Source organism: Macaca fascicularis, chromosome 1 (assembly GCF_037993035.2).
Source record: "Macaca fascicularis isolate 582-1 chromosome 1, T2T-MFA8v1.1".
Taxonomy (NCBI): Eukaryota; Metazoa; Chordata; class Mammalia; order Primates; family Cercopithecidae; genus Macaca; species Macaca fascicularis.
In genome coordinates this window covers 205,846,217-205,861,528 of record NC_088375.1, presented here as the reverse complement: position 1 = coordinate 205,861,528, position 15,312 = coordinate 205,846,217, and the positions used below count along the sequence as shown (strand labels likewise).

Sequence of the window (15,312 nt, the reverse complement as noted above, 5' to 3'; positions counted from 1 at the left end):
AGAAGAGGACAACTCAGAGAAAAGCTTGTGAATGAGAACAGTGTAACTGCCCCGATTCCAAAGGTCTGCAACATTCCAGGGAACCAGCGTTCAGGCCCTCACAGAAGAATTAACCAATGTCACATTTACTGCTTAGGATCTGTGATTATGGTTGCAATTTGATTTTCCTGGCAACAGAGGGTTGTTTACAACCCACAACTAAAAGCTGCTACCACATGAAATGGGTTCCTGAGATCCTTTCCTTTCTTGAGACGGGAAGGAGGCTGCTCTGGGCATCGTGGCCTCTCTTTCTTTAGTCTCAGAGGAGGGAGGGCCATCAAGGCCACCTGGAGGAGGTGGATGACTTACCCGTGCTCACTGAGTGGCAGAGCTGGGGTGCGACTTCAGGGCTCACCATTACCCAGTCTGGGACTCTTTTCACGTCGGCAAACTGGCAGTTCCCGCACACCAAGGGCTCTCTGATTAGAGCTAGTGTGGATTCCTGGTCTGCAAACGTTGGCCACAGCTCAGTCTGCACTTGATCTTTCCCCACCTTCAAAGAAGAAAACCTACCTCATGATGTCTCTCTTCCAGATCCCTTGACCATCTAATTTGCTCCCAACACCTTTGTAATCACTTCTGACTATACCTTATTGGTTGGTTACCCACTGGGTCTACTGCCAAATTCTGCAGTTTTCTCATTTGCTGGGCCTTCAGGGCTGTCTCTACCATTTGGATTAATTTATATAATTCTAGGCTAGAGCTATTTTTTCTTAGTCAACTTGTCTTTTGTATTGTATCAGGAAAAGTCTGCTGCTAAATCATTTTTTTGTTTAGAAGCCTATAATGACTCCTAAGTATCTTTATGTCACTCTCTAAACCCGGAACACCTTGACTATACAAGTTGAATTATACCAATCTTCTTCCATATGCTTGAGAATTACCTCTTTCATGAAGCCTCAGAAAACCTGCCTATTCCAATTATTTTAGGACTTTCTTTAGCTTTAGCACTTCTATTCAATTTTATGTTTTTTTGTTTCTGTTTTCTTTGAGAAGGAGTCTCGCTTTGTTGCCCAGGCTGGAGTGCAATGGTGCGATCTCGGCTCACTGCAACCTCCGCCACCCGGGTTCAAGCAGTTCTCCTGCGTCAGCCTCCTGAATAGCTGGGATTACAGGCGCATGACACCACACCCAGCTAATTCTTATATTTTTAGTAGAGACGGGGTTTCACCATGTTGGTCAGGCTTGTCTCGAACTCCTGACCTCGTGATCCAGCTGTCTCAGCCTTCCAAAGTGCTGGGATTACTGGAGTGAGCCACTGCACCCAGTCATGTTTCTGTAGCTTTTTAAGCCTTGTTTTTGTCTTTGTGCTTACCTTCTCTTTTGATTATGAGCTTTTCACTAAGAACAACAAAGGCTAGTATCTATTGGCTACTTATTTAGCACAGTGCCTGGAACAGTAAATAATTTATCCATAATATTTCATTCATTCATATATCAAACGTGAAGAATGTATTATTATTCTTCCCATTTTACAATGAGAAACTGAGGCTTGGAGAGGCTAAGCAACTTGCTCATTGTCAAGGAGCTCATGAGTGGAGGAGCTAGATTGGAACCCAGACCCATGACTCTAAAAACCCCAGCTCTAAACCACAAGGTTCTACTTCCTTTTTTCTTTTTTTAAACATAGTCTCACCTTGTTGCCCAGGCTGGAGCGCAGTGGTGCGATCTCCGCTCACTGCAACCTCTGACTCTGGGCTCAAGCAATTCTTGTACCTCAGCCTTCAAAGTGGCTGGGACTAGAGGTGTGCACCACCACGCCCGGCTAATTTTTGCATTTTTTTTTTTTTTTTTTTTTTTTTAGGAGAGACAGGATTTCACCATGTTGCCCAGGGTGGTCTCGAACTCCTGAGCTCAGGCAATCCACCCGCCTTGGCCTCCCAAAGTGCTAGAATTACAGGCGTGAACCACCATGCCCAGCTTTCTACTGTATTTTAAAGGCAGAAGCTTCTCTCCCAGTCCTGTGTACAATCTTTTTTCATTCAACAAATGCTGATGCTTGACTTAATGATACTCTAACCTCAGATAAGTCAGGCTGTAGTAAAGGTTTTTGATATAATGGGATAAAGTCTCTAGAGAAAATAGAAATTGACCTTGGGGCAGGGTGAAGCACCTCTAAGCTGGGGGTATGTGACAACCAGGTTACTTTCACTCGTCTTTTGGTTCCCATTAGCCAGTGTCAGCCATCTGGTCCTTCCGAAAACATGTGTGGGTTCAGAACATAACAGACTAGAAGAATAGAGGAAAAATAAGATTATTCTGTGCAATCCCCATTCTGGAGGTCCCATATCAACCCCCAGAGTCTGTCTTTGGTTCTAAGGCTCAGCAAAAATTAGACCAGCATAAAGAAGATGAAGACTTGGACCTAGACGTGGTGGATGTGAATGAATATTGGCAATATCATGTGTTTAGGAATGTATTTAATTAGTTTTGCAAGGAATGGTGACTCGAACCAAAAAATATAAGCGTGAATGGTAGGAGGGAAATGGGCCAGAAATCAAAGAATACTAGAAAGTTTACAGACTTTCAACTATACAAAGATTAAAGCAGCAACCAGAAAAGTACTATGCAGATGATAAACATCTAAGATGATGTGATTTAATTTTCATTAACTACAAACTATTATTAACATGCAGCCCACTACGCCTCTTCTTCAAATTTCTTTGTAATAACTACTCCTATTTTTCAAAATTTTACGATGTATAAAGCATTACGCTAAGTGCTTTACACACATTATATCCATTTAATTTTCACAACTCTGAGGTTTACTGTCATCTGACAGATCAAGAAACTAACTTAGAAGAGTTGATAACTTCCAAAGCTACCCCAAAGACCTGGGATTCTCCACATCCAGGTAACCTAAAACCTGCATTCTACCACCACGTTCTAACCGCCTCCTATACACCAATGAAAAGACGTGGTCCATAAAACCAGAGTTGGAGAAACACAAGCTCTTGCACAGAAAATGTTTCATCAAATTATGTGCTGTAGCGTGGAAGACAAATGCCCACAGGAATATAAGCATCTCATGAGAAAGAGTAAGTGGCAAGAAAACACCATTTCTGCATGTGATGTGTGCTAATATCAGTAAGTTGTGAACATTTATTCTCTACAAGTGGAACCAAACCCATATGCTATCAAAATTTTAATACTAGTCTAGGAAAATAGAAAAAGGTAACAAATCATTAAGAAACATATCTTGACAATGAGAACACAAATATATCACTAGGAAAATTAAACTCATGATCCTTTCTCATAAAGTAAACCAACTGCTGAAAAAAATTCTCTAATGATGAAATAACCAAACTCAAGCCCATGGTATTGAGTCCACATTGCAGATAACAGCCCATCTCTAACAGAAAACATATTCACATAGTGGGTTGAGAAAAATAGAACAATCATTATCCTAAACACCAAACAGTAAAACTAAATCCTCCCAGAATGGGAGGTAGAGAGGAATCTGTATCAAAATTTAGTCTTACTCTGTAACTGCTCTATGAGCCTATTTGCCAACTTTGTTTTAGCTATCCAAAACTTTCAAAAATGAACTAAGTCAGCTAAGGTATCTCACTTTTACACTGCAAATAGTTTGTGGATCAAACTATCATTATCCCCTGCAATCATAACTGAACTTACTTTTTTGATATTTTAAAGTCAACACGGCTTTCCTGAAAGGGAGGGCAGATACAATCATCTGCGTCCATTTCAATTTTCTGATACTTTTCAACACTAAGGGTAAATGAAATCCAAAGGTTTCAAAAGAGGGGAATCAACTATTCCCTGATGACGCACTAAAAGTTCATGGAGACTCAGCCACATATTAAAAACGATTTGAAAAAACTCCAGAGATGAAAGTCACATTACCAATTTAGAATAAAACTCTTGGGATTTAATACAGAATTACCGTGTCTGTTATTCCTACTTAATGAAATAAAGGTTTACACTCTGCAGACAGCACTACCTGATTCCACACAAAAGCTACAAACAAAACCAGTTCATACTTACCTCTTAAACAACACAATGAGCAGGCTGCCAGGTGTTAAAGCTTCATAAAGATGATGCCTCTTGGATCATCTTGGCTGTATGAGGCACCATGTCCCTCATAATCGTCCCTGGTCCCTGGGCTGGAGTCTGTTTCTTCATTTTCATTTTTGGTTTTAAAGATGCCACTCCCTATGCTTTTATTAATTAGTGGATGCTACTGACATTTTAATGAATTTTTCAAATTCTTTTAAAATGGATGAATCAATAGCTTCATTTCAATTACATGAAAACCTTTCCAAGTCAATGCTTCTGGTCTGTGGTTCCTGACTTCCTTGCCTGAGCCTCCTGCTCTGCCCTCTTCTTTCCTGAAGGCTGAATTCAAACCTCCCTCTTTCAGACTTCCTCTTCTCTCTAGGTCTTGGGGGTCTTTGTTCATGAAGGTCCCCTTTCTGGCATAAAAGCCTAAACCCATGGTTGGGGACCTGGGAGAAATAAAGTGCCTTTCAAGTGTTTCTTCAGGCATTATGTGCAGTTCAGAAATCTTTAGCCTGGGAGACTTTCATCTCAACACACACAAAAGTAAAACATTTCCTCAAACTATGGGTATACCAATTCAGAGCACAATCTAATCCCTCACCTTCAGGATACTCCGAGACCAGATGACCCTAGGAATGACAATAGGGCAGAGAACATTTACTTGTACAAATCCTTCCTCAGCCAACCACGATAAAGCTGATACCACCTTACAGCTTTTCAAAGAGTAGCCTGAGGAGAAGAATCACTAACAGTCTCTAACTAAGGACAACATCATAAAAAATACCATCTGTCTCACTTTTGGCAGTAACTTGTCAGCTTGCTGGAAGCCTCTACAGAGACAAAAGGCTGAACAAGCCAGGAAACCTGAACTACCCTCTCACCCTCAGAGGCAAGTCCCCAAAGGACAGGACTAAAGGAAATAGCATGAGGGAAGCTTTGAATGCCAATGCCCACATATATCTAATATGTGAATTAAAAAAATCCTCTATTTCCAGAGTTGTCAATAACTCATTTTGTAACCTTGGGCCAGTCACCTTATCACCCCAGGCCTCAGTTTCCCCATCAGTACAAACTATGGACAACACTTGTTTATAAAGTGCTTTGACATACTCAGTTGAAAAATAAATCATACAAATGCATTAATATTTTTAAACTTTTAAGATTTCAGTGTTAGCTTACGAATTTGTAAGTATCACCCCAACGGTATTCTCTTAGATGCCTGGAGCACCTTTCTTCTGAGGAGCTCAAAGTACAATTTAAGGTTCTGGGTACCTGGAAGCATAAAAAACACTAGAAACCCAAACCACATTTTACTACCCAGTCTATATCCTGTGCCTATCTTTTAAGAAGGGACAAATACTTCACATGGCCCTTAAATTCATACAATACCTCAATGAGAAAGGGAGGAGCAAAACAGTATGTTAAACTGAAGAACAGGGGTTTCAAATGACTTAGTCAAATAATTACAAATGATGTTTAGTCACACCACAAACTGAAGGGACCAAGAACCAAGGAGTGGAGGTCTTAAACCAGGGCAATTTATGCTAGTAACATTTGGTCAAAAATCTCAATATGGTATTATCTCTTGGCATTGATTTTTCAAAATGACAGAAAAAAATTAAATCCCCTATGTCTTGGGGGGAAAAGGTAATATACTTTTTTGGGGGTAAGTTGACTTCAAAAAGTGACTTTTAATTAAAAAAAAAATTTGATCACATTTGTAATAGTTATATTACCAATAAAACAATGATAGCATGCTACTTAATTCATAGTCCGATTTCTCATTATTTATTATTCATTCAAGAAAAACTTCCCGATCATTTTTCACTTGGTAAATTAGCATTTTTTTATTTTTTATTTTTGAGACAGAGTCTCACTGTCACCCAGGCTGGAGTGCAATGGTGTGATCTCACACTGCAACCTCCGCCTCCCAGGTTCAAGTGATTCTCCTGCCTTAGCCTCCCGAGTAGCTGGGATTGCAGGAGCCTACCACCATGCCCAGCTAATTTTTGTATTTTTAGTAGAGACAGGGTTTCATTATGTTGGTCAGGCTGGTATCGAACTTCTGACCTCAGGAGATCTGCCTGCCTTGGCCTCCTAAAGTGCTGGGATTACAGACGTGAGCCACCACGACCCGCCAGCAAGCACAACAGGGGTGCTCCATGCTGTTGAGGTGACCGCCACATGGGCATGCTCATACACTGCTGGTGTTAAGTATAACTGGTGCAGCTTTTCTGGAAAGTTATTTGGTTAAATGCACTGAGATACTTGAGTATGTTCACTCCTGCTGTGACACATGAATTTTATTTCATAGAATCCATATGTACTAAGGGATAATAAAAATGCAAACGAAGTTTTATGCACATAATACCCATCACAGAGTTACTTATAACAGCAAGAATTAGGAGACCAAAAAAAAAAAAAGGTAGACAATATAAGAGGAATGGTTGGGTAAATCATAATATGGCCATATAATGGATTTTATGAAGTCATTAATAAGGAAGATTTTAATGTAATAGAAAAAAGTACATGAGATAAATTAAGTAAAAAAAGTGTGACACAAAATTGCACATAAGACCTCACCTATCTTAAAAAGATTCTTAATACTTTTCATTTTATGCTTTCATAATATCTAAATGATCTACAATTAACCTACATTTATTCTCTAGTGAATCAAAAAGTTTTTTTTTTTGTTTTTTTTTTGAGATGGAGTCTTGCTCTGTCGCCCAGGCTGGAGTGCAGCAGCGTGATCTCTGTTCACTGCAAACTCTGCCTCCTGGGTTCACGTCATTCTCCTGACTCAACCTCCCGAGTAGCTGGGAATAAAGGCGCCCGCCACCACGCCCAGCTAATTTTTTTGTATTTTTTTTTAGTAGAGATGGGGTTTCACCATGTCAGCCAGGATGGTCCCGATCTCCTGGCCTCGTGATCTGCCTGCCTCGGCCTCCCAAAGTGCTGGGATTACAGGTGTGAGCCACTGTGCCCAGCCCAAAAAGGTTTTCGTTTCTAGTTCTTTTTTTTTTTTTGGAGATGGAGTCTCATTCTGTTGCACAGGCTGGAGTGCAATGGTGCAGTCTCGGCTCCCAGGTTCTAGCAATTCTCCTGCCTCAGTCTCCTGAGTAGCTGGGATTACAGCATGTGCCACCACACCCAGCTAATTTTTGTATTTTCAGTATAGACAGGGTTTCACCATGCCGGCCAGGTTGGTCTCAAACTCCTGACCTCAAGTGATCTGCCCACCTCAGCTTCCCAAAGTGCTGGGATTACAGGTTTGAGCCACCGCACCTGGTCCAAAAAGTTCTTGAATTTGTTATGCTTGATAGGCTAAACAGATGAGCCTTAAAGACGGTCAGATGATTTCCTCATATATAATCCTAAACATTTTAATTAGAAAAAAATAGTTTAAAAAATTATAACAAAGGGCACTGTTCAGAAGAGTAGGAACTCTTGTCTGGGTGTGGTGGCTCATGCCTGTAATTCCAGCACTTTGGGAGGATGAGGTGGGTGGATCACCTGAGGTCAGGAGTTCGAGAACACCCTGGCCAACGTGGTGAAACCCCATCTCTACTGAAAATACAAAAATTAGCGGGCTGTGGTGGCAGGCGTCTGTAATCCCAGCTACTTGAGAGGTTGAGGCAGGAGAATTGCTTGAACCTGGGAGGCAGAGGTTGCAGTGAGCCGAGATCGTGCTACTGCACTGCACTGCAGCTTAGGAGACAGATTGAGACTCCACCTCAAAAAAAAAAAACAGAAAAAAAGAAAAACAGGAGCTCTTAAACACAGCAGGTGGAAACACAAATAGTTTACCAAGTAATGAAATAGCTAGCAAAAGCATTAAAACGTGTATATGCTTTGACTCCCAAAGTCTACTTGCAGGAATCTGCCCTAAGGAAAAAAGAAATGTATACAAAAATTCATATAAAATATATTCAACAGTATTATACATGCATAAAATAGTACAAACACAAAGATAACCTAAATGCCTTGCAACATGGTTCTAATTATGTCCATTAAATACCATATGTATGAAGGAGTGCTATGTAGCCATTAGAAACCAGGTTGTAGGAGAAGACTTAATGACAAAGGAAAAGGATCAGGTTGCTAGGGTGAAACAGGCAAATTATAAAATAATTTATAGTATGATTCCAAGTTTGAAAAATAAAAAATAAAAAAACGAGTGGGGAGAGGCATAAGAAAAGGGAGAGACTGTGCAGGAGGTAGTTTTTTTTTTTTGATGGTGTCTCGCTCCGTCACCAGGCTGGAGTGCAGTGGCCCAAAATCGGCTCATTGCAACCTCTTGGGTTCAAGCAATTCTCCTGCCTCAGCCTTCTCAGTAGCTGGGAGTACAGGCGTGTGCCACTATGCCCAGCTAATTTTTGTATTTTTAAAGAGGGGGTTTCACCATGTTAACCAGGATGGTCTCGATCTCTTGACCTCGTGATCTGCCCGCCTCAGCCTCCCAAAGTGCTGGGATTACAGGCGTGAGCCACCGCAACCGGATGGTGGGTTTTTTAATTAAGAAAAAAAGGAGTCGGCCGGGCGCGGTGGCTCACGCCTGTAATCCCAGCACTTTGGGAGGCCGAGACGGGCGGATCACGAGGTCAGGAGTTCGAGACCATCCTGGCTAACACGGTGAAACCCCGTCTCTACTAAAAAAATACAAAAAACTAGCCGGGCGAGGTGGCGGGCGCCTGTAGTCCCGGCTACTCGGGAGGCTGAGGCAGGAGAATGGCGTAAAAACCCGGGAGGCGGAGCTTGCAGTGAGCTGAGATCCGGCCACTGCACTCCAGCCTGGGCGACACAGCGAGACTCCGTCTCAAAAAAAAAAAAAAAAAAAAAAAAAAAAAAAAGAATAAAAGGAGACAGAGTGTGTGTGTGTGCACATGCCCATACCTGTATGTGAAAAAGAAAAAAAAAAACTAAACTAAAAAACCCCACATGCAAAGAGTTTCATCTTCGGACTTTTTTTTTTTGGTCCTTCTCCATATAAAAAAATTATAATAGGACAGGTGCAGTGGCTCACGCCTGTAATCCCAGCACTTTGCGAGGCGGATCACTTGAGGTCAAAACCAGCCTGGCCAACATGGTGAAACCCTGTTTCTACTAATACAAACTTTAGCCAGGGGTGGTGGCACGCACCTGTACTCCCAGCTACTTGCGAGGCTGAGGCAGAAGAAACGCTTGTACCTGGGAGGTGAGGTGTGACTGTACCACTGCACTCCAGCCTGAGCGACAGAGAGAGGGGGAAAGAGAGAGAGAGACTCCGTCTCAAAAAAAAAAAAAAAAAAGTCCAGTCATAAATAAATATGCGCTATTTTGAAAATTAAGAGTGGGTCTTTAAGTATACATAAACAGAGTTGTTCAAACAAGCTTTTAAACAAAACTTGTTTAATCTCTTCTTAGATAATCCTAAAATTAATCCAGAACCAAATGTCTTCCTTTTCTTAACACAGACTCTAATGCTTTGTACATGCTGGTGCAAATGGGATGCTACTTCCCAGGCTGGCAAAAGGGCTTAAAAACAAAAAGGTGGTAGGGTTCCTAAAGGGAAAGTGTTTGTTTTTTCTTTTGTCATTTTCTGTCACTCACTAGTTACAGCATTATCATAAAAATGATAAAGCACTTCTCTGCCACTTGGTGGTGGGTGAAGATAATCCCTCTCATGATTAAGAATACAGTAACGATGAATGACAGGGCCTTGGGAGAAGTGTTGAAAGACTTAAAAACTAAAAACTTAAAAAAAAAAAAAGAAAAACAAAATACTGCAACAGCTCATCTAACCAGAAACCAGCAACCTGGAACATTAACTATATACTTCCTAATCTGTCAAGAATTCAAGAATTCAGGAGTCAAAAGAGAAAAATCCCTGTGTAGGTGCTGGGGTTGGCAGAGATTCCTCTTAGTATCTAAGGCTTAATAATGCCCTCCAGTGATCAGTGACACACAGAACAACGACCTGCCTCACTCGAAGAGTCTTGAACTCCACATTAAAAAAATTACAGTGCATTAAACAAGGATAAAAACAAAAATTTTCTGGTAATAATTAGATAGCTTGACTAAACAGACCACAACATCCCCTGAAAATTCAGGCTATTCATGATTTCACTGTTACATGAAACACAGGTTCTGAAGTTTAAATCCAAGTTTCCCTTGAAAGTTTTAATTCATGACTTTAACTAAAAAATAAAACTATAAATTTCAATGATCTGGGGGTTTATCCTTCCAGCTACCAGACAGGCAAAATAATCTTAGCATGTGGTAAGTTTTATTCATTAACTAAAATTTGGAAAAGCTAAGATATAAAGATCTGACTAAAACCACAAGATTTTGTGGCAAAAGGGCAACTAGTGTACTCAAAATTCTTGCACACTTTACATGAAGTGGCTTATTATAAAAAATAAAATCTATATACAATCAAAGCCAGCAAAAGTTACCACAGAACTGAAAAGGTATAAAGAGGTGCTGCTAATATTGTTGCTTCCCTGACATGCGTCTAGGATTCTTCCTGCCCCTCCCTTCCCTACAGTGACTCTTTTTTTTTTTTTTTTTTTTTTGGAGACAAAGTCTCGCCCTTGTTGCCCAGGCTGGGGTGCAATGGCACGATCTCGGCTCACTGCAACCTGTGCCTCCCAGGTTCAAGCGATTCTCCTGCCTCAGCCTCCTGAGTAGCTGGGATTACAGGCATACGCCACCACGCCTGGCTAATTTTGTATTTTTAGTAGAGACAGGGGTTTCTCCATGTTAGTCAGGCTGGTCTTGAACTTCTGACCTTGGGTGATCCGCCTGCCTTAGCCTCCCAAAGTGCTGTGATTACAGGCGTGAGCCACCGTGCCTGGCCCTTGCAGTGACTCGATGAAGTTTATGGGGCGGGTAGAAATGTAGGAGACCTTAATGGGAACTGAAATGGTCTATACGATCCTGGGAGATCTTCGTTGTATTTGTGGTCCCAAACCATCTTTCAAAAAGTTCTCTAAAACAGTGGCAATCTACATTACGGTTGCCTGGTATAATAAAATGGCAGGCAATGAACTGTTGCTTACATACCTCTTCTCCAAATCCTATCAGGGTCCATAGAATCCTTTCCTGGACACTAAATCTCCTTTGAAGAACTCATTTGTTTCCTTATTTGGTCATCTTCCTATTATATAAGCTTCTTTTTTTTTTTTTGAGACAGAGTCTTGCTCTGTTGCCCAGGTTGGAGTGCACTGATGCAATCTCGGCTCACTGCAACCTCCACCTCCCAGGTTCAAGCAATTCTCCTGCCTTAGCCTCTAGAGGAGCTGGGATTATAGGTGCCCACCACCACGCCCGGCTAATCTTTGTATTTTTAGTAGAGATGGGGTTTCACCATGCTGGCCAGGCTGGTCTCAAACCCCTGACTTCAAGTGATCCACCTACTTTGGCCTCCCAGAGTGATGGGATTACAAGTGTGAGCCACTGTGATCGGTCTATACAAGCATTTTATGCCTTAATTCTAAATTTAACCTACAACCCTTCAGCCTAACATATCTACTGATACATCTCACTTCTACAAATCTGAACTCCAGCAATTCTTCAAAGACCTATCTAAAACATCCAAAATCTGTTTCTGAGTTGCAATTATTAATCACAATCTAGATATGTTCAAACATGCTTATCAGTAGGGAGATCCACTGCCCTTCTGTTTGGGAACTATAAGTTTACATATATAGCTAAGTTATGCTTTTTCCTTTGTACTCACTCCTTCCTTTCAGACTCCCCAGCATTTTTGCCTTACAGGTAATTTTTGCTTGATATACATCTTTACCATTGGTCTTCTTCCCAGAAGTCGTTTTCCTCTGTAATGATTCCTCAATGATGCCAGGAGGTCATATTGTGTGCTGTCTGGTGACCGTCATACTTCTCTTTGAAACTCTAAAATGACTTCATTTCAACCTTGACTTTCAATGACATTTCATGCATATCATGGTTTGGCAGCATAACTGTAAGAATGAACAGTTCCTTAAAAAACCACCCAGGTATTTAGGGTCCTCAAAGGCTCTTTCCTCTTATCGCTCCATCTTCCTTCTGGGTTGCTCACTTCTTCCTTCTCCAGAGCCTTTGAATTCCTACTTACTGATTTTGAATTTTTACTGTAAAATCTTAATAGTCGTTGTTTCTGGTTTATGTTGTTAAATTTCTAGATCCTTCATAAGGCTCAATCCATGTTAGATTGTTTACTATTTCTCATAATTGCTTCTTTGTTGAAGGCCATGTCTTCAACACCAATTATGACATTAAAAAATATTTTTTCCCTATTCATCAAAAAGCAAAGAAAGTCATCATTGTACTTTTATTAGAGGTGGGGGTCTTGCTGTTACCCAGACTGGAGTGCAGTGTCACAATCTTGGCTTGCTGTAGCCTTGAAATCCTAGGCTGAAGTGATCCTCCTGCCTCATCCTCTGAAGCAGCTAGGACTATAGGCGAGTGCCACCACGCGTGGCTAATTAAAAAAATTTTTTTTGTAGAGATGGGGTCAGGCTGGTCTCAAACTCCTGGCCTGAAGTAATCCTCACACTTCAGCTGGGATTACAGGCACAAGTCACCATGTCTGAGTCCCAACTACGACATACGCTATTCCCAGACACCTAAATTCTTCACTTCAAGCTCTACTTAATCTATTCTTCAAAGCCCATTTCAACACATCTTTTCAAGCAAATCGTTCCAAGTTTTACTAGTTAGAGTTTAAAGCGAAAGCAAACATTTCTTAATTCAACGTGCACATGTCATAATGCTTAATTTATTCAAGAGCAGAACTGTTTTCTGCCTCCTCCCCCAATTCATTTAGCACAGTGGTGGACATTTTGTCGATGGGTTATCAATACATTTGGTTGATGAATCAGTTTCCCATTAACAGTCTTGTCATTTCCCGCACACTATCACCTGAGTGACCTTAGAAAACAGACCTCACCAAACATGCTTTATGTTATCAAACACCAACAAGCAAAGATGTTTCCTCATCCCTCTGATTATAGCTGCCACTTACTGCCTAAGCCAAATGCTTTATATTTATTATCTCTAATCTTCCTTTTCCACATCAATGAGAAACCAGGTTCAGAGAAGTAACTTGCCCATACGTAGTAAGTGGTGGAACCACGATTTGACTTAGAACTGGCTGGCTTCAAAGCCCACACTTTGCTCACAAAAGTTAGTTATTCTGTCAATTTAGTTGGGCTCTGTAAACAACTGGAGTTTTAACTTTCACATATATGAAATGTATACAATAACATCCAGCCCCACTTCAATATATCCTTAAAAACTGAACGTTTTACTGTACAAAAGGAGTAATTTTCTAAGCCTTTGTAAAAGAAATCAGTACTTTACTAAAGACGTCCTCAGAAAACGATTCTTCCTAACAATTAATTTGAAATGACTTTCTAAACCCAGACAATCATTTGAGAATATGGTAGCTACCAACTTGTCTCAAACGTGAAACATACTTAGGCAACTTTCAAAATGTTTCAGGTGTCAGTTGCTAGTATAACCCTCGGGAGTAAACGGTAGCTATATTAGACCTGTTGCAAAGTAGAGGTATTTTTTTAAGTCGGGAGTTCTCTGACACCCAAGGTTTAGTGCCCTAAAATGTTACCCCAGTCCTTTTTATATCCATGCCTTCCAAGCCCTATCTAACATTTCCTGGTTCCCAGTTTTCCCCGTTGAGTATTTTCTCCAGACCTTATTCCTCAACAGTTTTCCCTGAAACTTGTAGCTCATACTGGCCCTAATTTTGCCGAAGTAGATTAGGAATACAAATAATAGATCATACTCTGGGGGAGGCAGTAAGTTAACAATTTCGTCTCCGTCTGCGTTAACGAGACGCAGATACTAGCCAGGGTGGCCACTATTCTCCTAACAAATTCTAAAACGGCAAAACAATTTTTCGGTAAGTTGGAGAACGGAAACCACAGCGTGGAAACTCTGCACGGAGTCTTAAAGATAAGGAGTTAAGACTTTAATTTACTCTTGCAGAGGGAACGGTGAAGGCTTTCAGCACGGCAAGACGATACTTTCGAAACTGTCACTAGACTACTCAAACTGGAGTCTCCCGCCCAAAAGAGCGTGGCACATGGCTAAAAAGGGCCTCCCTCCAACGCTCCAGTCCCCGGGAAAGACGCGCTGTGACCGTCTGATCCACAGACTGGGGAAGAGGTGAAAGGGAGCAGGAAATCCTGTTTATTTCCAGTAATCCTCAGAGCGGGAAAGGTTGGTCTCTACCCAGGGACGAACCAGGCCCCAGTCCCGGGCCTAGGAAGGGAAAACCCAGGTCTCCCGGGCGCCCTGGAGCTGTGCCCTCCTGCCCGGAGCACCAGCCCCACTCGGGCTTTCCTTCTCCCTGTCCCACTCAGGGCCTCACCACAGCTCCCATTATGCCGCTACCACCCCCACCCGCGCAGGCGCAGTGGGAACCGGGGCCTACCCGCGCCCCCGAGGCGCCGCCACTATGGCGGAGCCTGGTCAGGCCAGTAGCCGCTTCGCGCGGACCAGGCGTCCCTCTCCCGTCCCCACGGCCTCCTCACCACCGCTGGGGTCTCTGGGGTCTGTCCCCGCCCGGCCGGACCCTCTTTCGCCCTCCTCACCCGTTCTTCAGATCCACCTCCAGAATCTTCCCGTAGCCCTTAAAGAAGCGCTCCACATCGCGCTCCCGGGCCTGGTAGCTCAGGCGGCCGATGTACACCCGCGGCATCCCGGCAACGGCAGTGGTGGCTGGCCCCGGCCCCAGCCCCCCTCAGGCGGCGGCGGGCAAAGCGAGAACGCGGCGGCAGCGGCGGCGGCGGCGGCAACGGACGGGCGGCGGGACGGACGCAGCCGAACCCCGGCGACGTACGCGAGCACGCAGCTCACGAGCGCGCGCTTCCACTTCCCCCGCCCTTCCCCTAGGCGGAGGGTAACCGGAGAGAGCGCGCTTTCGCTTCCCGCCCGGCCAGGACTGGGGGAGGAGCTTGTCCGGGGGCGCGCCGACGTGAGGCGGGGCAAGGTGATCGACAGGCGGCGCTGCGGCACGTCCTCCTGCGAGCTCGCCAAAGGGGTTCCTGCACCGCCTTCCGCAGCCAGCTGGCTTTGCCCCTCCCCCGGAAGTGCCCGTACCTCCCAGAGCCCAGCGAGCGAGCGTTCCTGCTTTTGTCCTTTGAACCGGGTGCGGTTTGGATTTTGGAGCCGGAGCTTTGGAACCAAACCTGGCTTCCAAACGGTTGTGTACCCGTGACCTTGGGCTCGTTACGCACGATGTCTCGGACT

General features: G+C 43.0%; 1 protein-coding gene across 9 annotated transcripts in view; it reads right to left on the bottom strand.

Moving 5' to 3' along the window:
* Positions 1-14,859, bottom strand: part of SRSF4 (serine and arginine rich splicing factor 4) — a 33,272-nt gene extending 18,413 nt beyond the window's left edge. For 2 of the 9 annotated variants that reach the window (XM_074014367.1, XM_074014385.1), the window contains exons 1-4: positions 14,655-14,859; positions 11,846-12,020; positions 2,133-2,268; positions 349-532 (exon numbers count right to left, since the gene is read on the bottom strand). Coding sequence is in view for 1 of the 9 variants with exons in the window: in XM_005544189.5 (XP_005544246.1) it covers positions 14,655-14,761 (107 nt within the window). In the remaining 8 variants the exon portion in view is untranslated. Of the gene's footprint in view, positions 1-348; positions 533-2,132; positions 2,269-4,044; positions 4,956-11,845; positions 12,021-14,654 lie in introns of those variants that run through there. The other 7 variants (XM_074014370.1, XM_074014372.1, XM_074014381.1 and 4 more) reach the window with 6 other exon arrangements.
* Positions 14,860-15,312: the final 453 nt, after the last annotated feature.